We start from the raw sequence: 23,817 nt of genomic DNA on the forward strand, positions 1-23,817 counted from the left end.
TGCTGCGCAGTCTTAAGAGTAGGATCCCCACTTTGAGACTGGTTGGTAATGAGGCCATTTTCTCTCATGGGGACCCCAAGTTTTCAATTTGACCTTATTCCCCAATCTTTTACCCCTAGGGATAGCAAAGAATCCATTCTACTTCTTAAGACAAGCAGGCTCTCCCTCTGAAGACAACCAGGGGAGCTGTGAGAAGAGAAGGGGAGGGAAATGAGTGGTTAAGATCTCTCTAGTTGAGCAGTGCCTTCTGGGGCTAGAGGGTGATGGCTACTTTTAAGAAGCACATTTGAAAGAATTTCCTTTTGCCACGCCAGGAGAGCGTACCATCTCCCCACGGTTCAGCTTAACTTAAGTGAAGTAACAGCCAGAAATGCCCATGGAGATTCCTGTTGATGCCCATCTCTCGGGAAGATCGTGGCCATTTTTTTTTTTTTTGGAGGTTCTGGGTGCTTACTTTAGAAGGTGTTTTGCCTCACGATAGCAACCAGTAAAATAAGTCATATATAGTCACTACATAGGCATATAATATATCGTATGAACATGACATTTGTTTTATAGGTATCATTTGATTACGAATTCAAGTTTAGTACTGTTCTTATTTGCTTTCATGCTGAAAATAATTCTGTAAGATTTTGAGGTGATTCCAAGCTTCAGACAACATTTTTTATTTTCTGGTCCATTTTGGCCGCCTCTCTTGCAGACTCAGCACTTTAAAAAAATTCTCTGAAACAGCCTGTTCTCCAGGGCCATTCAAATTCAGTCCTGCTTGCTTTCTAAATTTCACATCCTAGGGTTAGAGTTGCCATTTCCCCACTTCAGGAGGGCTTCTGGATCCTTGCACAGAATCATACACCTCCTCCCAGAAGTAGGTTCAAACTTAACCAGTGCATGTTCTGCTTTATCATCACGTACCTGCCTGGCACCTAACTGTCCAAAAGTCATGTAATTCCAAAGGTTCTTTCCAGGGGAGTTTTCTTTTCTGCCCAAGAAGGGAAGTTTCCAGTGGTATAAACAATAAAAGAAAGTAAATGAGGTACTGTGTTACATACCACAGAGCAGCACCGCAGGAAAAGTCCCTGTTCTTAAGGTGGATACAAGTCACACAGACTCGGAATGTTAATAACGATTGGCATTCCTTGTTCCATCCATTCTAATTAGATGAGATTCTGTGAAGAAAAAAAACCGAAAGCTTAGGAAGATGTCTAGTTTAATGCTTTATGTGCTGTATACTTAAGTGGAATCAGAGTTAGAAGGACGTTTTAAGGAGATACATGACAAATTAACAAGATCTTATAAAATTGTTTCAGGATTATAAACAAGCTGCACTGATCAGCCAGACTAGCGTGAGCCTTTGTCAAGCTACGGCCATGTGCCACCACAGGTATGGAGCGCCATGGTTGTCAAAGGGGAAGCAAGCAAGGAGGCGGGGTCAGCAGACGTAACCAGTTACAGCCCCATCCAGAAGACAAAAGGGAACGGGAAGGACGGAGGGAAGTGTGGCTGTGATAGACTACAAAAATGGTGATGGGCATATAAAAAAATCCTTCTATGAATCTGAGGACCCTATCAGTAACACCCTTGAGCCTTCTAAGAAACTGACTTGTACCAAATCACCAATTAAATATTTATACCATGCACTGAAGATGTTCGTTTGATTGAAGCCTATGCACAAAAGGTTGATTAAATGTATGTATACCTTGAAATATCTAGTCATAAAATAATTTGTTCAGAAAGCCCATTTCTTGGAAAGGAGAGTGATTTTAAAATATTTTCAAGAAAAATTTGCACCAATCAGAGATATTTATGTATCTAAAACTACTGAAAACAATCCAAGAAAATGTCTACAAAATATATTAAAATCTACAAAAATTCAATACTGAAGAGTTAACTCTTTCTGAGATTTTTATACAAACACATTATAGACAAGGACAGTTAGAAGTAACAACAGTAACCCACAACCCTCAGAACAACTGCAGCGGTTTTAACATGGAAACAATGTTATTGTTTAATAATAGTTTGTACCATTACTTTTGGTAAGGGAAAGAATGCCAGTTCCTTTGGAGGAGTAAATTGGGGTGATTCATAAATTATAGAGGCATGTTTGTGACAATACATGGTTTAAAAGACTAGCATAGAGTTTGAATTACTTGGGAAACCGACATTCTAATTTTCCTTTTCAGGATGTAGATATACAGCTACATTTCCCCACAGGAAGTAAAGCTCTTTATTGTAGGAAAAAGTAATATAGTGGTTGTAAATTCTGCAGATGCCTTGGGGTTAAAACTTGGTCTCAGACCTTTCATTATACACAGTCATACCTTTGTCTGTTTTGATGCATCGATCTTTGTGCGGTCCATCTCTTTAAGCACTTGTCATTCTTAAGAAGAAATGGAATGGTGACTGATGTGTTTACTTTGGTGGACGTGTGCAGGCCAAAATGCCTGAGATCATTGCGTCTGTCAACATTTGAAACGTCCCACAACTCCGCTCAGCCTCGTTTCTATTTAACAGCTGTTAGGATTGGCCAGTGCCTCCCTGTGCTGGGCTCGCATCTTTATGAAGTGCGATCTTGGGGTACAACAGCCAAGCCTCCTTAAAGCGGCTACTGCTGTGCAGGTCCAAATAACCCACCTTCAGCAGCTCTCTAGGCTCTCTATTGTTCTCTAGGAATTTAAATCAACAGCCTCCACAGCTCAGAGTTTTAATTCCGTGTGTGTTGAGTTTTCACAGTTTTACTGAACTTTAACAACAAGGAATATTTAGTGATTATCTATTTTTTTTAGAAAAATTATTTTGGCAACATGCTTACACTGTGGAAGAATGGCCTGCAACTATGGAACTTACTTTTGACATTTTTTTTTTTTGATAGGAAAAACATAGTTTTTAACTCTGAAAGTTTTATAAAAATTATAAACCTTTAAATTTTAGGGCTTTGTTCTTTGAACTAAGGGAGTTGACCTTTGAAGCATTCTTTGTATATTTCTAGCTCTTACTCTTGTGGATGCCAGGAGACAACATTCCTTAGGGTGAATATCCTACTTATTGCTCAATTTAATCACCAAGAGTGTTGTGGTAATGTGAACTTTTAGATCCCAGTGAAAAAGCCATCTTTGTATTTTAAAAAATGATAGCTATTACTTGGCTGTACATTGCAAACACATTTATCATACTTCTTTTGGTATTTGCGTAAGCTATTTTTAAGTCTTTAGCTCTACAAGCCACATTCTTCAGTGTTTGGAGGTATTTGTGATTTGTTTGTACAGTTCAGAAGGACATCTCTGGTCACATCTGTGATTACTGTAAATGCAGTGGGCTTGTGTGGGTGACTCAGAGCAGACACTGTAAGCTTGAGCTCCTCCTGAGAGCGGTCACGTGACTTTAAGGTTCATGTAAAAAAAAATTATTTAGGAAAACTTTTAATGTACTTTGTATATGTGGCAGCCAATGCTTAATGACTTATAGGTCAAGAAACACTTACTCTGAAGTGATATAGATATTCTTCCAGATCTTTCCACTGGATAACTGCCATGTTAGGGCTTAATCCAGCCAGAGGGATGTGGTGGCAGACCCATCTCCAGGAAAATGGAGGTGATTTTTCTACAGAGCATCCAGGTCATTTTCTCCTGTGTCTGGTGGTGTAGTAAGCGAGGGGATGGGGGGAGGGGCACCTTGTCTTCATCTCTGCCACCTGGCCTGGCTGTGGCTTTCAGTCAGGGATGATTTTAAGGTGCTCATCAGCTGACTTTAGAAAGTCCACATCTTCCCTTTACGTTGTTTACTCAGCTGGATGGACTGAAGTGCACATCAGTGAGCGTTGATAACTGGATAGCCGCAACAGCCCTTCACAATACGTTCACTTGCCCTACAGAGTAATGGGCTTTGATTCACTGTCGGACTTGCTGCTATAGACTTTTGTAATTGGTTAGGCTACACAAAATGAAAGATTGTATTTTATAAGCCCCATAGCAGAGTTTTAAATTCCTTGATGGGTAAGAAGAGCAGTGGATATGATACACACTGAATGACAATATAATAGAATGCTCAATAATTTATAGTGAATATATGACAATGGTCTGGAAAAATACAGAATATTTAGACCATCTAGGTACATATTGTAACTAAACACTTCTCTACCCATTGGTAGAATTACTGAATATAAGAAAACCTATCAACAAATGCATTTTACACAGAATTCCTATGCCATCTTTATTCTTGATAAATAGGGCTAATCCAAATGTTGAATTGCTAATGTAATCCACCAAGATGGTACCTGGAGAGGCACCGTGACCCCACATTCAAATGGACTGGTACATCTTAACTAGTGGCAGTTACTGAGAAAGCAGTGCATTTTCACTATAAACAGCCAGGGAGATGGTCCTGTGATCTCTGAGTAATCACACACAAAATGAAGTCAGATGTTACTCTATGAGTCATAAAGGCCGTTGTTAATCATTGCCTGTCTGATCCATCCGAAGCCATGTGTCCTGTGACCCTACTACTTCAGTGTTGATCCTCCTGTGATCTTCTAGATGGCACTCAATGCACACCTTTGAGTGGTATTTGATCAAAAAAAAATGTGGACACAGAATCACAAGGGATTTTTTCCCCTAAGATTTATTATTTTTATTTGTGTGTGTGTGCCTGTATGAGTTTATGTGCACCACACTTGTGTAGGGTGCCAAGGAGCCCAGAAAGCATCAGATCCCTGGAGCTATAGTTAGGAATGATTGTGAGCTGCCTGACATAGGTGGCTGGCAGCCTAACCTGGGTCTTCTGCAAGAACAGAAAGCATTCTCAACCACAGCATCTCTCCAGCCCTCAATTATTTTTGCTGCCATTCTGGACAAGCATTGAAAAAATACTTGTTAAGCCATATGCAAGGCCATTGTTTTCACTGATGTCCTCAATGAAATGGGATGTTCCTTAAAAAGAAAAGAAAGCCGGGCGGTGGTGGCGCACGCCTTTAATCCCAGCACTCGGGAGGCAGAGCCAGGCGGATCTCTGTGAGTTCGAGGCCAGCCTGGGCTACCAAGTGAGTTCCAGGAGAGGCGCAAAGCTACACAGAGAAACCCTGTCTCGAAAAACCAAAAAAAAAAAAAAAAAAAAAAAGAAAAGATATATATATATATATATATATATATATATATATATATACATATGTTTTAATGTATACTATGAGTCAGTCAATTATGGGACAAATCTGTAGGAGGCATTATTGCACAAGTTTGTTTTTATGTGAGAATCATGAGGAATACTTATAGAAACTAATGTAGTTATGGCATCTCTAGGTGATAGAAGCTTATAAGATTGTCTTTGTATATTTGGTCCTCTGTAGACTGAAGCATTGTTAGTTGGATTGAGATTGTAATTTAAATAACATATGTTGTCAATATCAGTGCATGTTTTCCTGTGTTGGTAACTTATCACTGTTAAAACAAAGTTTAGGACTGCCCTTTAGAAAAACAGAATTCTGGAATAACATCCCACATAGTGGTGTGAAATGAGTTTTACTTTTTTATATTTATTCACTTACTGTGAGCATACACACTTGTGGATATTAGATGGCTATTTCCTTCTACCATGTGGGTTCCTGGGATCAGACTCCGGTCATCAGGCTTGGCGGCAAGTGCCTTTACCCACTGAGCCATCTTGCAGCCCTTGAAAATGATTTTTACTTTTCTTGTTCTCCTCATCCAAATCTCCAGAGATTCTTCTAGACTTCCTTAGATCATACCGACTTATGTACTTCTTATGATAGATAATAAAAAACTTTTGGGAAAGTCAAATAGTTTGCTAGCAAACCAGTTCACCTGAAGGCATGACGTTTTCCTTCCTTCCTTCTTTCTTTTCTTTTCTTTTCTTTTTTTTAGAATTAAAGAGTTTGAAGGAGCTGTTGAGTTCTTTACCAGAGCTGTTAAGATTAACAGACGTTTTCTGGATGCTTATATTGGACGGGGGAATTCTTACATGGAGTATGGAGAGGACGAGGCCCTAAAACGAGCGCAGAAGGACTTCCTGAAAGCGCTGCATATTGACCCGTCATGTTTAAAAGCCAGAGTTAGTCTAGGCTATAACTTGCAGGTAAAATAGAGCAGCATTTTCATCACTGAGAGCATTGTTTGGACAGAGATATTTGGCTTTTTATTGGCGATGCGGCCGGATGTTATTTCTCAGTCTAGGAACATTTAGTTTTTTCCTTTACTGTAATATGGAGGCTAAAAGTGGGGAGCAAGGGGCTCAATTAAATACCGAGAATGTGCTCAGGTGAGCCCGAGCTCAGCTAAGACTGATGTGATAACGCTGGAAGAGATGGGATGGATTGTTATCGCAACCAATGCCTGGGAACGTGTTAGAGAAAAAAAAGATGGCTGTCCTAGAATTAAATCTAAAATTAGTATTATAATCAAAATATGAACAATTCACAGTCCATTTAAAGAATAGATTGGGTGACTTTAAAAGGAGCTAGAGCTGACTGGCGGCCAACACAGTATGCTTACACCATTCACAGGCTGAGTACCTATAATGTGGATGAGGAGTAGCTCTCGGCCCCCAGAGACAGCCTTCTATAGAAAACATAGTTTCTTTTGAATAGTTACACTCCTAGTTTTGAGAGAGAGAGGCACTGTTATGTGCATGAGTAACTATTAGATTGTAATTATAATAAATGCAACAAAAACAAATCAAAACAAAAACAATCCCCCAAAAGGTTTTGTACCAAGAAGCCCAACTAAAGGGTAAGAGAACTTACTGATAAATTAACATTTATGTTGAGATGTAAAAGACTAGTAGCTAGGTAGGGGAGGGATTGGGGTTAGGATTTAGTCTTGAGACAAAAGGAACAACCAGTTAGGACACATTGTAAGAAGAGGCAGAGCGTCCATATGAGTAGAATGTGGTGGATACAGGGAAATTTGTGACGAGACTAGAGAAGTCAATAAGGGACAGAATAAAAGCTCTGAAATCTAGTTAAAATAGGAATATCCCTAATCAGAGACATGCCATCAAATTGTATTCTGTGAAGATCCCACTGGGTACATAACCAGGAAAGGGGATTGAAAAGCACGTCAGCATGGAGAAGTGAATCAGGAAAGGGAAGGGCGAATAGAGGAGAGTTAGAGCTGCCCACGTGCTGTCCAGGGAAAGGAGAGACAGCCTATGCTACAAATACATGTAGATTCCTTCCTGTTTGCCCAGGACTGAGGCTATCACAGCGAGCACAGCAAATGTTGGAACAACCGATAAATCCAACCCTACCGTGAGGTGGTTTGCAGTTTAATATTCTGATAGTCCAACTTCAGTTTGCCTAATTCTTTGTTTATTAAATGAACTTATGATGGCTTGCAGGTTTCCAGGCACTTGACTCAGAGTTTACCAGTCAGGAATGAGGATCTAGTCCTCCTCTTTGTAGTTATATTTCTTTATATCTTTATGTGAGAGTCACTGGGCTCAGGTTGGTTAGAGTGTGCCAGCCTCTCAGACTCTGGCAGGTTAGTATTTGAGCCTGTGAGATGAAGAACAGACGCTGGGCCATTGCAAATTAGTTAACTCCCTGCCTGCCTGTCAGGAGGTGTTTAGTTGCCAGCTGGCCTGCTCTGGGCAATACTCTGACATCCTTCTATTAATGGTGCCTGTCTCCTGACCTCTTTTCTTTTTTTTTCCAGTTGGCACTAAGGTTGTTATGAACAGGTGCATGGTAGATTTACATGCATCTTCTGTGGAGTGTATGAAGTGTTCCTAAAATTCCAGATGTGGAACAATTCATTTGCACTATTACTCCATTCATTTGTATAGCACATACTAATTTTACCTTGTGTGTTATACATATATTATAGATATCTAGAAATCTATCTATCTATCTATCTATCTATAACTACATATCTACACACACACACACACACACACACACACACACACACACACACACACATGAGACAAGGTCTCACTACCTTGTCTCAAACCCACAGAGATGTGCCTATCTGCCTATTGAGTGTTGGGTTCAAAGGTGTGTGCCACCACTTATGGCTACTTGGGATTTCAATGTAAGTTTTTTGGCAGTTCGTAGAAATATGGATGACACATAGTAGTATGTCTTTAAGTTGTCTAAGATTGGTATAGTATATGACTATAAAATTAAATTTATTTGAATATAATTTGATCATAAATACTTAACGGGAATTAGTTCATTGAAGATACTCATTTTGTAGCCTAGTTTTTAATTTAAAATACCTTAGCTTTAGTATCATGTAATATATACCTCACCAAAGATTTTAATGAGTGAGAATCAGAAACATTTGTCATGCTACAGACTGTTTCTTGCTTCATGAAATTGAATAATTATTTTAGGCACAAGGAAAATTCCAGAAAGCTTGGATTCACTTTACTATTGCCCTAGAGGCTGATCCAAAGAGCTATCTAGCCTATGAAGGACGAGCTGTGGTTTGTCTTCAAATGAGTAATTATTTCGCTGCGATGCAGGATATTAACATTGCCTTAAAGGTAAAAACTATATTGATGATGCTATTATTAGCATATATTCAGACTATCAATGAATAAGTCTAAGTATGTTGTTCTCTGTTACCTATTTTAAGTGATATGTAGAGAAATGTTTTGTTTCCCCAGAGTTATGTCTAAGGTAAAGAGTTATTATGGTTTATTTTGTAATCTAGATGCATTTAAAATTTAAAATCAAGTTATTGATAAGAATCAATTTATTTTATCAAATGCAACTTGTATGTTTCATAAGACATAAATAGTATTTTTGTAATACAAAATGAATTAAAAAATGGAATGGTGATGTACCAAGTTTGAAGCAAGTAGAGAACAATATAGATGTTCAGCTTCTTCCTATAGTGAAGGAACAGCCTTCTCATGCTTTGAATTCTCTTCCAGATTTTGTTTACTTTCTATAATTTTGAAATATTATAGGGGTAATATAAAGGGTAAAAAAGGACAAGACTTAAAGGTCATTGTTTCTACATAGCACAGTGAAACATGTTGACTGTTCTATTTAATTTCTTCTCTCATTTAACAGATTAACAGGTAAATGTCCCCCATGTCTATTCCTTGGGAAGAACTTGAGTAAAGCTCTAAAATTATTTGTTTTATGGCAGCCATTCAATAAAGCATTAACATGAAACCAGTTTCATACCAAGCCCTTGATGGAAATAGGCGCTGTAATTGGGTTTGACCTGCCCTGTAACAGCGCTTTTTCTCACAAGTGGATGTCCTAACATTCATTTCACAGACATGAAATTGGAGATTAATACTATTCCCAGATGCCAATTCCTCCTATGATTATGTTGCAGATCAATACTACCGCAGAATTCTTAACAAATCGTGGTGTGATCCATGAGTTTATGGGTCAACAACAGAGTGCAATTGCGGACTATCAAGCGGCCATTTCTCTGGACCCCAAGTACTCGCTGGCTTACTTCAATGCCGCAAACATCTACCTTCGCCACCGGCAGTTTTCTCAGGCAATGTGCATTTTCCTTAACGTGTTCTTTTGGCGTTAAATTCTTCTATGTTATATACAGTTTCGAAGTGTAGCCTTTATGTCCTAGGTTAATAAATAATGTTCTGTTCCATGAAGATGCTTACAGTTTTCAATCCTTACTGCTGCTACTTGTGTAGATCTATGCTCCTCAGTGTTCCTGACCATTCAGTACTGGTCCAGAAACACTGATTTTAATTTTCCGGCATTTGACCCTTCTCTTTCTCTATCCAGCTTCTAGTGGAATCCTCTCTTCTATATCGCAGGTAGACTTCCCTCAAGATCCTCTTTATGCTGGGAGTATCTAATTCATCTTAGTGTATATGTTTTCTAATCATCTGTCGCATGAGCACGGGAAATAAAGAGACACATTTATTTATTTATTTATTTATTTATTTATTTATTTATTTATTTATTTATTTATTTATTTATTATGTATACAGAAGAGGGTGCCAGATCTCATTACAGATGGTTGTGAGCCACCATATGGGTGCTGGGAATTGAACTCAGGACCTCTGGAAGAGCAGTCGGTGCTCTTAACCTCTGAGCCATCTCTCCAGCCCCCAAGAGACACATTTTAATTATGGTTTTGTGTGACTACTTAATCTCTTGCCATTTCAGCTTATACTGTCTGAAATAAAAACTTGTTAGCTTTTAGATGAGATAAATATTGAAATTTACTGTACTTGAAGTGGGATGTACTTACAGGATCCAACTTCTTCTTCTTCTTCTTTTTTTTTAAATTTTTGCCTTTTTAGGTATGGTCACTGTGTTATGCTTTCCCCAATTCACCTTGTTCTTTACCATTTTGAGTTGACTGAATTTACCTGCCACTTATTAATTTATATTATAATTTGTTAATGCTGTGTCCATTTTCTGAGTATTGTTTTGGCAGAACCCCATATGTTTTGGTCTTTATTTTTAAAAACTGAGTAAGATACAAATATTGTGAAACTTACAATCTTAACCATTTTAAAATTCATGGTAAATATATGCCATAATGCTTACTAGAATTTTGCACCTGAAATTTGAATTTCCCCTCTTGCTTGGGAATGTCAGTTGGGAATTTAATCAGGTGGAAGGATTTTTATATTTTCTATGCTTTATGTGTGCATTAAATGTATTTTACTCTGTGTTGTGTTCCCTTTTGAGTATTTTAGTTTTTCTGATTTATAGCAAGGTTTATAGTTTTGCTCTAGTGACTATAAAACTATCGTTATGGCCCATAGTTATTATTTGTTTACTTTCTCTACCATGAACAAAAATTACCATGGATCTTCTTCTCATTAACATACTAGCACAAATCCACAATCTTCAATTTTGTGTGTTTGTTTTTGCTTTTGTTTTCTGAGACAGTCTCCCTGCATAGCCCAGACTAATGTCCAACTTGTGATCGTCCTGATTCTCCCTCCAGAGAGCACAGCAATGGGATTATAGGTGTGTGTGGCCATGTTGGCTACTATCTTTAGAAGGGGAAGCCCCTCCCCCTCATACCCACTCCAGCTTCCTCCTCCATTTCACTACAGATCTCCACAGAAGTACCTTCTAACCAACGTCTACAGTAGCTGTCTCTCCATTTCTGTCTCAGATTCTCCACACACCATCTCCATTTCATCCTTTGTCCCCACTGCTCCTCCAACTTTTTCTTGTCAGCATTCCCTGTCCAGCCTCCCTTTCTGGACCCTGCAGGAGCATTTGCTACAGGGCACTTACTGCTTCACAAAAGGTTCTGCTCTGTCATTCTTGCATCAGCCTGTCCACATGTTCCATTCTAAGTAATGGAACTTTACAACTCGCTGATTTCTGGGATGGATCTGGTTGCTCTCAGCAAGGATTAGATGCAAGGACAGTCATCGATGGTGTAGTTGTCTTAAGACATGGCTGGGTTGTCATTGCTCAGATGCTAACGGGCGGTTGTTTTTCCAGGCTTATAAACCAGTGTCAGTTGCCTTACACTTCAGCTCATTCTTTGTCTGGGTCCCAGAAATGTTTTTTTTTGCAGTGTAAGTTAGTTAAAGAGGCTGGGCCCAGTGGTACAAGCCTGTAATGCTAGGTACTGGAAAGACTGAGGCAGGAGGATTGCAAGTTCAAGTCGACCCTCAATACCTTAGTGGAAAACTGTCATAAAAAAAGTTGGAGGCCGGGCAGTGGTGGCGCACGCCTTTAATCCCAGCACTCGGGAGGCAGAGCCAGGCGGATCTCTGTGAGTTCGGGGCCAGCCTGGACTACCAAGTGAGTTCCAGGAAAGGTGCAAAGCTACACAGAGAAACCCTGTCTCGAAAAACCAAAAAAAAAAAAAAAAAAAAAAAGTTGGAGATACAGGTCAGTGGTCGAGTGCTTGTTTAGCAAATGTGAAACTCTATGTTCAATTCCCATTACCACAAAAAAGAATATAATTCATAAGATTGAGAAAAATAAAATCCCCAAGGCAAAATTCTGTTTTTGTAGATGGTTAAATTCTGCAGGATAAAGAACTTTATTTTTTAAACATCTTTAATAACTCAGTGATTGTCACATGTAAAATTATTGGTTTAGCTCTAACATGTAGCTCAGACTATATATATATATATATATATATATATATATATATATATATATATATATATATATGGGTGGACTGGAGAGATGATGGCTCAGTAATTAAGAGCACCTGCTGTTCTTGCAGAGGACCAAGGTTCTGTCCTAGCACTCACATGGTGCCTCACAATCATCTGTAACATCAGTTGGGGGGGTTGGTGTCCTCTTCTGCCCTCTCTGGGCATCAGGTATGGATGTGGTGCATGTACATACATGCTGGCACTCACACATACATATAAAATAAAAATAAATATCAATGATTGTTTAAAGTGTGACTCTATTCCCCCAACATCACAGAAATACTACCTCATGTAATATTCCACCTAAAGCTGTTTCCTGTCTTGGTGTGATGGATGCTTGGGTGTTAGCTCAGAGTCTAACAAGAGTTAATGATAGCTATTCAGCTGGGCTGCCATGTCTAGGCCTCTCTGAGGAGAAAATGGTTTCTATGCCCTCTCCTCGTCCCCTTCAGTTGTTTCTGAAGGAAGATCTTAGCACAGGAGGAAGGGTGCCTTATCAAAAGAATAATTTCCAGAGAATTAAAACACATACAAAACCTGACTCCTGTTTATTATCAAGTTAGTAACAGTGCTTTAAAGACACATTTGGATGCCACACTTGGTATGAATGATTAACTATAGATGACTTTTAGACAATAAATTCAATCTTCTTTATGATTGATTAGTCCGTTAATTATAGATTTGAGGGCATCAGATCAGTTGTTTGAGACTCAAGAGTTTTAATTACTTTAGCTTCTAATTATCTCACACTCCTCTACTACAAGTAATCTCATTAAATTAATAGGTTTTCAATTTTCTCAGTAATATAATTTGGAAGCTATAATACAAAGTTATGATGTAGGAGTTGGAGAGACGGCTCAGTGGTTATGAAGAGCATTGGCTGATCTTCCAGAGGACTTGGGTTTGAGTCCCAGCATAAACATGGAGGCTCACAATCATCTGCAATTCACTCTCAGGGGAATCTGATGCCCTCTTTAGGTCTCTGAGGGCATCGTACACATGTAGTGCATAAGCATGTATGAAGGCGAAATGCCCACAGACACAGAACAATAGTAAAAATAAAGCTCTGTTGTTCAGAATTAGATGCACTAGGATATGACCCTTCGTGATTTGCTCCCGTTGTTAGAAGGCACACTGTTGTGATTAGATAACTGCCTAGTCTGCTCATCATTTGATGATGAGTTAAAAGAAAGCATAGATTGTTTTACAAAGACAGTAGTGCTGGGAGACATTCATTTGCTCCATTTCTGATGTCTGTGGATACAACCTTTTCCTCAAGGGTGAGTTTTTTTTAAGCTGTTCACAGATGTGTGCCGATTCCGACCCCGTCTCAATGAATCCTTACATTGTACTTCAGCACGGCATCAAACAGGTGCCATCAGGGATGAGAAGGGTTATACAGTCCTGATGTAACTGCTCCTCAAAAGTCAAAGTTAGCGAAGTTCATAAAGAATCGCCTGAAGGTTGTGTTGCCTCTTCATGTGTAGACATTGGAAGTAAGAATTATCTGTAGTAATTGACTGAGCCTTACTACATTTGGCATACCTCTCTCAGTATTTTATAGAAGAGATATATGCTCAGTTATACGAGACACATATGAGACATATGCGCCCAGTTCATCCTTTCATCAACAATGGAAGTAAGAGTTTGTTGCTTTCATTGGCAGATTAAGAAATTAATCAAATAGAGCTTTTATAACTCAGTCCATGTAGAGGCAGGATTTGAACCCAGCATTCTGGATCCTTGGTCTGAACTGTAGCCACCATGCCATCAATATTTATTCTAGCCTGGATGGAAGATGAGCTTGAGGAGAGATCCCTGGAAAACTGGAGGGAAATGGTTTAATGAGGGCAGAAGATGCTCTAAGAGGTCAGAACAAGACTAGGTAGGGTCCAGTTGTAGGATAAAGGTCTGAGCCCACTTCTGGGTTTGAAAACCTACCAAAACCCACCAGTTCCTGAGCCCCCAAACCCACTAATCCCTGAGCTCAAAATCCTACTGATCCCTGGTCTCTAATTCTCACCAATACCTGGTCTTGGCTTGAAATCCCACCAATTCCCCCCCTGGAAACTCTAGATAAGCCTATCTCCTGCCCAGGTGCCTGCTGCTTCTCTCCTGAGCAGAGGCAGCCACCCTCTTGGATCTCTCCCAATAAATCTCTAGTGTGAGGTTTGTTGTGTGGCATGACTTTGTGGTATTCCTTGGCTCCTGACTACCAGGATACCTTTCCCTCCAGGACTGTAACACCTTCATGGGAAAACTCTCCCTCTTAGAGCTGCAACACTTACACAAGGAGAGAGCAATTTAGGAACAGAAAGATGAAGAGAGTCAATGCCATGGAAATGCTTTGGAGGAAATAATTAGAAAATGTCCACAGGGCTTGAGAACATCTGCAACCTTAGCAAGAACATAACTCATAGAAAGGGTAGAATCCAGATTGCAAAGAGATCGAGATGCATGTAGCCTAAGAGATCAAACTGAGTGTGTTGTTCATTTTCCCCTTATAGATAGAATTTAAATTAGGAGTCAGATGGTCATCCCTCAGGGAGTTAGAAATGAACATGAATAGAAGGATGTCCAGTCAACATCTTGTCTCCATACGGTAGAAGGTTCAGTTTTCTTTAATTCTGTTTGATGTATATCAGGACTCTTAAAACCTAATAAAAAACAAATTACTGAAAGATGATCATGTGATCAGATGCCACAGTTGTGTCAAGAAGCAAAATGAGAGGTTACTTGTTTATTCTCAATGTTGATACTTACCTCATTGCAGGCTTATAGCAGTTGATTCTTGGACTAGGACCTGAGACCTCTATTTAAGGTTCTTTTGAAAACCAAGTTACAAATAAGGGTTAAAATAAAAGCATTGGCAGATTGAGTTAAAAAACAGAATAGATTTGCAAGTGGGTGACCCTAGTTCAGTAGAAAACTAAGAAAGTTTCACACCAAGGAAAAGGATAAATCTGAGATTTTTTTCTGATATAAAATTAATATGTAATAGCAACAATCTTATACATTTTTATAAATTATGTATAATATGAATACATAAGTATAGAATATACAAGAGTAATTTTATTAAGTCTTTTTTATGCTTTGTATTTTTTACATTTATTTATTTATTTATTTTTATTATTAAGAAATTTTCTGTTCATTTTACATACCAACCACAGGTGCCCCTCTCCTCCCTCCTTCCAATCCCCTCCCCAACCTCCCCTCCCCTCAACCCATGCCTCATTCCCACCTCCTCCAAGGCAAGGCCTCCCATGGGGCATCAACAGAGCCTGCTACGTTCAGTTGAGGCAGGTCCAAGCCCCTGCCCCTGAACCAAGGCTGTGTTAGGTGTCCCACCGTAGACACTGGACTCCACAAAGTCCGCTCATGCAGCAAGGATGGATCCTGATCCCACTGCCAGGGGCCCCGTAAGCAGGTCAAGCTAAACAACTGTCTTGCCTATGCAAAAGGCCTAGTCCAGTCCCATGGGGGCTCCACAGCTATTGGTCCACAGTTCATGAGTTCCCACTAGTTTGGTTTGGTTGCTGAGACTCTTTTTTTTTTTAAAGAGGAAAAAGGCCAAGTGTAATGTTTGGCTCACATAGCAGTTTTGATCTTCACTTGGTTGTCCACATCTTCCAAGTCCATGGCCAACATTGAATAATTTAGTCTTTGGTTTCATCAACAAGTTGATTTTAGTACAGTGAAGTTTATATTCCTTTCAGTGCAATTTAGAATCTTCTTCTGAAAACCCATCTATTGCTTCATCTCTTTATCTGTTTTTATATGTGAGCTGCTAATTACCTTATTTGTATTTTATTTTTTGTCTGGTTGTCTTCTCTAATTTACTTCTTATTTTTGTTGTTGTTCTGTTCAGGGATTTGAGATTTGGGGTTGTAGGAAGTGGGGACATGGCATCCCAGCAAATATTTTACCATTGGCATTGCCTAGAATTGCTTGTGCATGGTATTATGTGTTGGACCCTAAATATCTCCTTGCCATGAGGCGAAGGCTCTGTCTCCAGTCCCTGATGCTATTAGGAGGTGATAAAATGTTTAGGATATGAGGCCTGCTAGAAGGAAGATAGCTCAAGGGGCTGGGGGTGTCAGTGTGTGTGTGGAAGGCCATTGAAGGAGATACCTGATCCCTGATGCCTCTTTTCTCTTGGTTTTCAAGCTTCCATGAGGTGAGCAGCCCCTTGCCTCCTGCCCCACCATGATCTACTGTGTGGCCACAAACCCAAAGTAACAGGGCCAGGGATCAGGGTCTGAAACCTCATACACAGCCAGCCCCAAATAGAAACTTTCTCCATTTTGACTCTCTCAAATATCACATTTACAGAGAGCTGACTAGAACATGGTTATAAAACGAAGAACAAGCACCAGGCAGCTTTCACTTCTCATTTTTCTTACAAACACTTCGATATTTGGGATGAAATGCCATCACTGCTTTCTTAGAAATCTGTTGGGCTTAACATTAAATTAAAATAAAAGGACTTCAAATTTCTCGATATCTGTTAATTAAGATACATTAAAATGCTTATTATTCTTACATTCTATAGGCCAGTGACTACTTTTCAAAGGCGTTGGCGTTTAATCCAGAAAATAAGCATGCTCTCATGAATCGAGCTGTTGCAAACACATTATTGAAGAGATATGAAGAAGCAGAAAAAGATTTTTCATGTGCAATTGAGCACTGTCCCCACTGGGCTGCACTGTATTTTAACAGAGCAATTTTCCACTTCTGCTTGAAGCAGTATGAACTCGCCGAAGAAGACCTTGGCATAGGTAGGTGTTTTGTAATCATGTGGAGAAGATGATAGCAATTAGTATCCCTCTTTTCAGACTCCAAAAGTAGAACATCATCAAGCCTTTTGGTTTATATAGAATCCACATGTGTAGTACCACATCCTTAATGTGACCGGTACAGATTCTGTTTTGTAATATCTCATCTTAACACATTGGTGAGATGAGTTAGAATTGTTAGGAAACCACATATAAACAATGCCAGTCTCCCAGAGGAAGGCATTGGACCACGGCTTCCTGCGTTAGTCTTTTTAGAAACATCTGGTGTTTCTAATTGAATCGCATTATTACATTTGAAGAAAAACACTTCAAATGAGAGCTATGGGAGATTGATATCGACATATCTAGACTTTTTGTTTTCTTTTGCAGCCCTGTCTTTGAAGCCCAATGAAGCTGACGTGTATAATCTCAGAGCACAAGTTCGTGGCAAATTAGGACTGATAGAGGAAGCTATGAGTGACTATAACCAAGCCCTTGACCTTGAAGAATGTCCCCCGGCTATGTAATTATACAAACTCTTGTGGTTTCTGCACTAAGTTAAGTGTATAGTCTTCCTGAAACTGAAGTATATTTGCTGTATAGAAATGCCACCATTGTTATTGTATTTATTGCATGTACTAAGTGGCTATTCTTTTTAACCACTTAATATATTAAAAAACTATTTATATTAATTACAAAACTTTTCCATGATTTCAGAAATGAATTTGGTGTCATGTAGTCTTGCTTACATCGGTGAAGTAAAAAGAAATGGCTCTCTAGTTCACCTAGTACCTTGATAGGTGAATATCTTCATGGGAAACAAGGTCTTAAAAAGGAATATTAGTGCCTAAAGTATTTTCTGAAATAGTAGAATAATAAAAAAAATCATCAGCCTTTTTCAATGCCTATTTAAACATATTCAACGGTTTCCAGCTTGAAAAGAATAAATATTAGCTGATGGGTATAAAAGACTGAGGTCTAGTGCGCCTCCTTTCTCCCCTTTACATACTGTAATACCAGCCTGGATTCTTCCTGGCCCCCATGCTCTTCCAGCACATCAACATGTTTCTTTTTTATGCGCTGCTTACCTTCCAGAATAACACCTACGAGGAATTTTGAGCATTCCTTTTCCTAGAGATAATCTATTCTTTCTCTCATTCAGATTTCACAAATATACAACTAAGTATGTATAAAAATCTGTGTATGGTTGTAATAAATGTATTTATAGCACCCAGTGAATACAATTGAAACTTTTGGTCATTTTTTTTTCCTACAGAGAAGATCTTCCTATGTAGTCTAGGTTGGCCTTGAGCTCATGATCATCCTACTCCAGTCTCCCAAGTGCTAGGATTTCAGGTGTGGGCCACAATGCCTGCATAAGAATTCTTTATGGGATGTTTCTGAGAGATCTTTGGGTTAAGCAGAGAGTCCTTTTTGTTTTAACGTCACTTCAGTAATCAAGGCTTCCTGATGTCTAACTTACTCAGATTTGCCTCACTCAGTTTATTTTCCTTCTGGGTGTTTTATTCTCCTAAGTCATCCCCGGGACTTTTGAGGACTGCTTTCACAGTGATAAGGCACAGTTGTCCCTGAACTTCCTTAACTTTTAACTTGACAGCCAGCATGTCACAATAGAAAGTTGATTGTAGTTTGTAAGCTACAGTGAGGACACATCATATCATTCAGGGATAATTTCCCTGGCACAATGTATCAATTCATCCTAGTGAGTTATTTCAGCTGATTAATAAAACACATTATCTTGTCTTTTGGAATCTTTTTTGTTCTCACTAGTCTCCAGATTCATTTGTCCCTCCCTGGCTTAGCCAGAGGTGAGATTCAAACTGACCCCGTTTACCTACAGATTTCCTTCCGGGGCACATACATGTCCGTTACCGCCCTGGGTTCCTTTGCTGAACTGGAAGTGTTAGATGCTGGGGGTTCTCTTAGTGCCCACTGTGTGCCTTGCAGATGTACAAAACTATGTGCCTCTTTCAGATGAACTTTTGAAAGTGACAGAAGATAAGTGACTGTTGGATAGATTCATCTATTTCCACTTCTTGATGCATTTCAGTATCCCAAGACTCTGGGTTCATGGAGGCTCTTGACACATGGCCCTGGGAGATGATGACAGCAGTTACTTTTACTGTAGTAGCCAACTTCATTACGCATCTCACGCCAGTGTTTCTGTCTTACGTGCCTCACTCTTAAGACATTCTTACTTTTCTGGGATTGAGTTTACTGAAGCCAACCTTCATGTCCACGGCTTGCTGTCACAGCCATGGATCTCACATCTTCTTACCTCCTACAACTACAACTGCTTGCCTATTTTCTGGCTTTTCGAGCATACTCTTCATGCCACAGCAGCAGCGTGCCTACTTTACTCTCCTAAAGGAGCCTGTTTTCCCAGACCTTCCCATGTTTGAACACCCATTCTCTATATAAAACCCCCTTTCTTTTTATAATAACGGGGTGGGCCATTTTGTTGCCTGTAATTGCTAAACAACATTGTGTCCTAAGATTTTATAAAAACTTGTTGCTAATTCAGATGTTTACTTTTCTAATGGCCGCAGTCTTTTCTGCAGTGAAGTATTTTAGAGTTTGGTGATGAACAGAGGAGAATTACAACTTGAAAAAAGAAAGTATAATAATCACTTTTAGAACTTTAAGTCAAGTATGGGATTCCATGACCACACCCATTCCCTCTGCTTTCTCAACAGCCCTATTACGTAGTAGGGATTATTAAACGAGGAAACTGAGCTTCAGGAAGATGGACACGCACGTTGCTAGTAAGAAGTAGGTTGGATGTTGCGGTCGTTACTCCTGCCTGTTAGCTTGCTGGGATTTAGAAACACCTAAGAGAAGAAAGAGTGTGTCAGTCAGGGAGTTTCCAGAGAAATTGAATTGAGTTGGAAAGACCCACCATGAGCGTGAGTGGCACGGTCCCTGGGATGTGGCCTTGTACTGAATAAGAAGGGAAAGCAAGTGGAACCGACTGTGTTCTCTACTTCATAACTGCAGATGCAATGTGACCAGCATCCTCATGCTCCTGGCCCCCACACCTCCCCAGCCAGGGTGGACCAGCCCCTCAAACTGCAGGCTGACCTAACTCCTTTCTTCTCTAGGTGGCTTTTGTCAAATGCTCTGTCATTGCAACGAGAAAAGTGACACCCAGGGAAAACTGGTACTGAGGAGTGAGGCTACTGCTGTGACAAATCTGACCCTGTTAGTTCTTAGGCTTCTGGAGATAGTTTACAGGAGGAATATGGAAGGGTTTTGAGATGAATGTTAGAGATGGTCTAAAGCATTGTAAGCATAGCTTCATGGACTCTTCTCATAGTTTGAAATATCAGAATACCGAGAGAAGTGTAGACGTTGGAGACACAGCTGAGATTCCAGAGAAGAAGGACTCTCTCAGAAGCTGGACATCACACAGGCTTGGATTCCCTTCTCCAAAGCCTAGAGAAGTGGTTCCCTGGGATCAGCCTGAAAAGCTGAATAGGGGCCACTGAAACTGTGTTCCAATGGAACCAAATTAGCAGTGGATCTTGGCAGTATCATTGTGATATATACATACACACACATATATAAATATGTGTGTGTGTATGTATATATGTATATGTGTGTGTATACATATATATGTGTGTGTGTGTATGCACAAAAAACGCAAGAGTTATAGAGTCACACAGGCATGCATCAAGGTTCCAGAAGGCTGCTGAGGACAGTAACGCATGGCTGCACCAGATTCTCTATAGAGAGTTCCTGATAATCCATTATGTGAAACTGTGCCCAGGACCATGGGATATCCATGAAGGAAAACTGTGGGCAAAGAGTAGATATTAGCACTGCCCCACAAAAGGCTATACGTACTTCAGGTGGGAAGGCTATACGTACTTCAGGTGGCAGCTTGTTGGGATGGAGCTGCCCAGGGTTGTTATCACCGAGGTGAGTACACTGTGAACTTCTATCACACACAGAGCTGCAGGATTTGGTGATGTCTGCCCTGCTGAGTTGTCATCTTGCTTTGCCCTGATTTCTCCTTGCCATTGTCCATTCCTTTTGAACTTGGAATGTTAACTCTGTACTATTATATATTGGAAGTGTGTGACTTGCTTATTAGTATGTGGCTTGTTTATTAGATATCCTTCCCTACCGAGGAGGGTGTATCTCTTGTTATATGATTCCACGATGCAGCTATCTAGTCTTTTGAAATCTTTTTCGTGCCTGTATATTCTTGGGTGAAGACCATCTTCCTAACTAAACTGGACACTCCACGAAGGTGAGGACTATGTCTGTCTGTTCATCACTGCATTGCTCATGATTATCATAGTTCTTGGCATGCAGGTGTTTATTGTATTTTCTCCACTATAAAAATGTCTGCAGACTCACACAGAGCACTATAACTAAACAACCTATAGATTAATGGTCACTACTTGTTTCCATGCTAAAGAGAATATCCTGTGATTGTCTAGGCAAGTCTAGACACTAGAAGGTAAGAGCAGGGAGCATGTGCATTTGTAGTGCTTTCTTACTTGACATTTCCTCTGAGGAGAAGCCTAAGACTACACAGCTCTAATGCACGTACACTCACGCGTGAGTACACACAGCCCTTTAGCACCATAAGACTGATAATAAGTAATGTTAAGGCATCATGGATGGGATCAGCTTCTGGTAAAAATGACCCATCATGTAGACTAGTCAATAAGAAGGTAGCTAAAAACAGAGCTCAGTCAAGATGATGAAGGTGTGATGTATACAAATAACGATGTATAATTGGATGGTGATATATCAGATATTAATATAGTCATGCATAGTGCATGCAAGACAACAGCAAAGCTATTAATTATTATTCCCTTTAAAGAAAAATTATTATAAAGACTACACTGGTAAAGGAGGATAGTGGTACGTGTTAGACCTAGAACAGAGAGAAGGAGATGTGTTTGTTCCTGGCTTTACATGTTGATCATATTTACAAAAGAGTAGGGACATTTCATCATTTGACCTTTTATTCATAAGTTCCTATAAAGTAAATGGAGTTTAGCTTGTTATTGCTTTAGTTCACTCAATCATAAAGCCATTCAGCTTCTCCTTCCCCAAGTTTATTCTATCCAAGAAAACTTGCAGAGATACCTTATTTTTCTATATGGTTATGTTAAGCAAAATATATCTTATAATAATATCCTATTTTGTGATAAACAAAGTACATACATGGAGAACATTCTACACTATATTTTCATAGAATGTCTTAGGTTATTGTCATAATGCCAACCTTTCACAGTGAGCACCTATGAGAGTAGAATTGTGGGCTCAGAGTTCATAAAGTCATAAAGGAGGTTTAAGTGATTTCTGTTTGATTTTTCTGATTAAAAATTTTTAATTTTAATATTTCTGTAGCATATGATTGATTTTTTTTTGATGAGAAAGGGTCTACCCTGGGAAGACTTGAAACTCATTTGGTAGCTCAGGCTGGCCTCAAATAAGAGGCTAGAAAGAGGAATGCACATAGCAGAGAGACTGTGGAAAGAAATACAAGGCCATAATAATATAAACACAATTTTTTACTTTGAAGAGTGAATTAGTTTTATTGACTGATGAAAAACTAAAGTTATAAGATGTTTGGACAGAGAACAATAATAAAGTCCTTCTGGTAATCTATATTTTCTTTTAACTTTGAGCCAAAAGAACATAAAATTGTAGACGATGAGTGAGCTAGTTTCTTGTAGTTCCTTCAACAAAAACTGCACAGCTTAGCATGTGCATAGCACTAAATTCCGAAAGTACTGTGTGCTGACCTCCGAGGCTGCCGTAATCACCCACACTGGTCAGACTCTGAGTTCCTTTTCCTTTTCTGCCACTCTACAAGGAAAAACAGAGCACATTGCTGAAGACGTACCATTTTAAGTTTAAGAGCACTAGATATCAAAATCATAGCTAGAGAATTCACTCAGCTGCTTTCACAACTACTTTTACAAATGCCACAAAAAGTTATATAGTATTTCTGTTTAGGCTGAGTCAGTAAAATCACAAATATCGAATTTTCTGGAACTCACTTTGTCCTAAATCCTTTTAAAAAGTACAAAACAAGCAAAGTTTATTCATTTCATATAATCAGCAAATTTGGTAATTCAACTAATTACTTTTTTGGTAATTTAATTTATAATTCAAGTTATGCATAGTTTTGTTCTTATTAAATAATATTAAAATTTTAAATATTCTTTCCAACATAATATTTTTATTGATTATTTGGGAATTTCACATAATGCACCCTGGTCACACTCATTTGCCAGTCCTCCCAGAGCCACCCACACACACTTTTGCACCCCCTACCACCAAAAAAAAAACCCCAAATCCAATCTATGTTGTTCACATACTCATTGATGCATGGCCACACTCTCAGTAGCCAGTCCCTTAAAGAAAACTGAATCCTATTCCCTCCCCCGCCACACACCACCACCACCAGAAGCCATCAGTTATGGAGAGCTACACTTCAGCATCCTTATCACTATTCAATGGCTTCCTGTTGAGGCTAGAAAGAGGAATGCACATAGCAGAGAGACTGTGGAAAGAAATACAAGGCCATAATAATATAAACACAATTTTTTACTTTGAAGAGTAAATTAGTTTTATTGACTGATGAAAAACTAAAGTTATAAGATGTTTGGACAGAGAACAATAATAAAGTCCTTCTGGTAATCTATATTTTCTTTTAACTTTGAGCCAAAAGAACATAAAATTGTAGACGATGATCTGTTTTTGGAGGGGGGTGTGGATAGGTTGTCCCAGAAGCCACCTAAGTCTCTCATTCTCAACTATGAGTCTGCAGTCACTGACACCACTTCACAAGAAGCGTCCTTGCCCTTTACAGTCAGTGGGAGCACAGATCATGGGCTTCCATGTGGCCTCTGGCATCAGCACTTGCTACAGACCTCAGCATGGTCTCCAGTGGCAGTACAGA

General features: G+C 39.3%; 1 protein-coding gene across 4 annotated transcripts in view; it reads left to right on the plus strand.

Annotated features, from left to right (window-relative positions):
* Ttc6 (tetratricopeptide repeat domain 6) overlaps positions 1 to 18,636 on the plus strand; it is a 195,196-nt gene extending 176,560 nt beyond the window's left edge. For 3 of the 4 annotated variants that reach the window (XM_052738580.1, XM_052738578.1, XM_052738581.1), the window contains exons 10-15: positions 1,308 to 1,381; positions 5,871 to 6,081; positions 8,344 to 8,496; positions 9,306 to 9,481; positions 16,648 to 16,868; positions 17,256 to 18,615. In XM_052738580.1, the coding sequence (XP_052594540.1) occupies positions 1,308 to 1,381; positions 5,871 to 6,081; positions 8,344 to 8,496; positions 9,306 to 9,481; positions 16,648 to 16,868; positions 17,256 to 17,392 (972 nt within the window). In that variant the 3' untranslated portion in view covers positions 17,393 to 18,615. Of the gene's footprint in view, positions 1 to 1,307; positions 1,382 to 5,870; positions 6,082 to 8,343; positions 8,497 to 9,305; positions 9,482 to 16,647; positions 16,869 to 17,255 lie in introns of all 4 variants that reach the window. The other variant, XM_052738582.1, reaches the window with a different exon arrangement.
* Positions 18,637 to 23,817: the final 5,181 nt, after the last annotated feature.

This window comes from Peromyscus californicus, unplaced genomic scaffold (assembly GCF_007827085.1).
Source record: "Peromyscus californicus insignis strain IS unplaced genomic scaffold, ASM782708v3 Scaffold_15__1_contigs__length_86483966, whole genome shotgun sequence".
NCBI classification, from domain to species: Eukaryota; Metazoa; Chordata; class Mammalia; order Rodentia; family Cricetidae; genus Peromyscus; species Peromyscus californicus.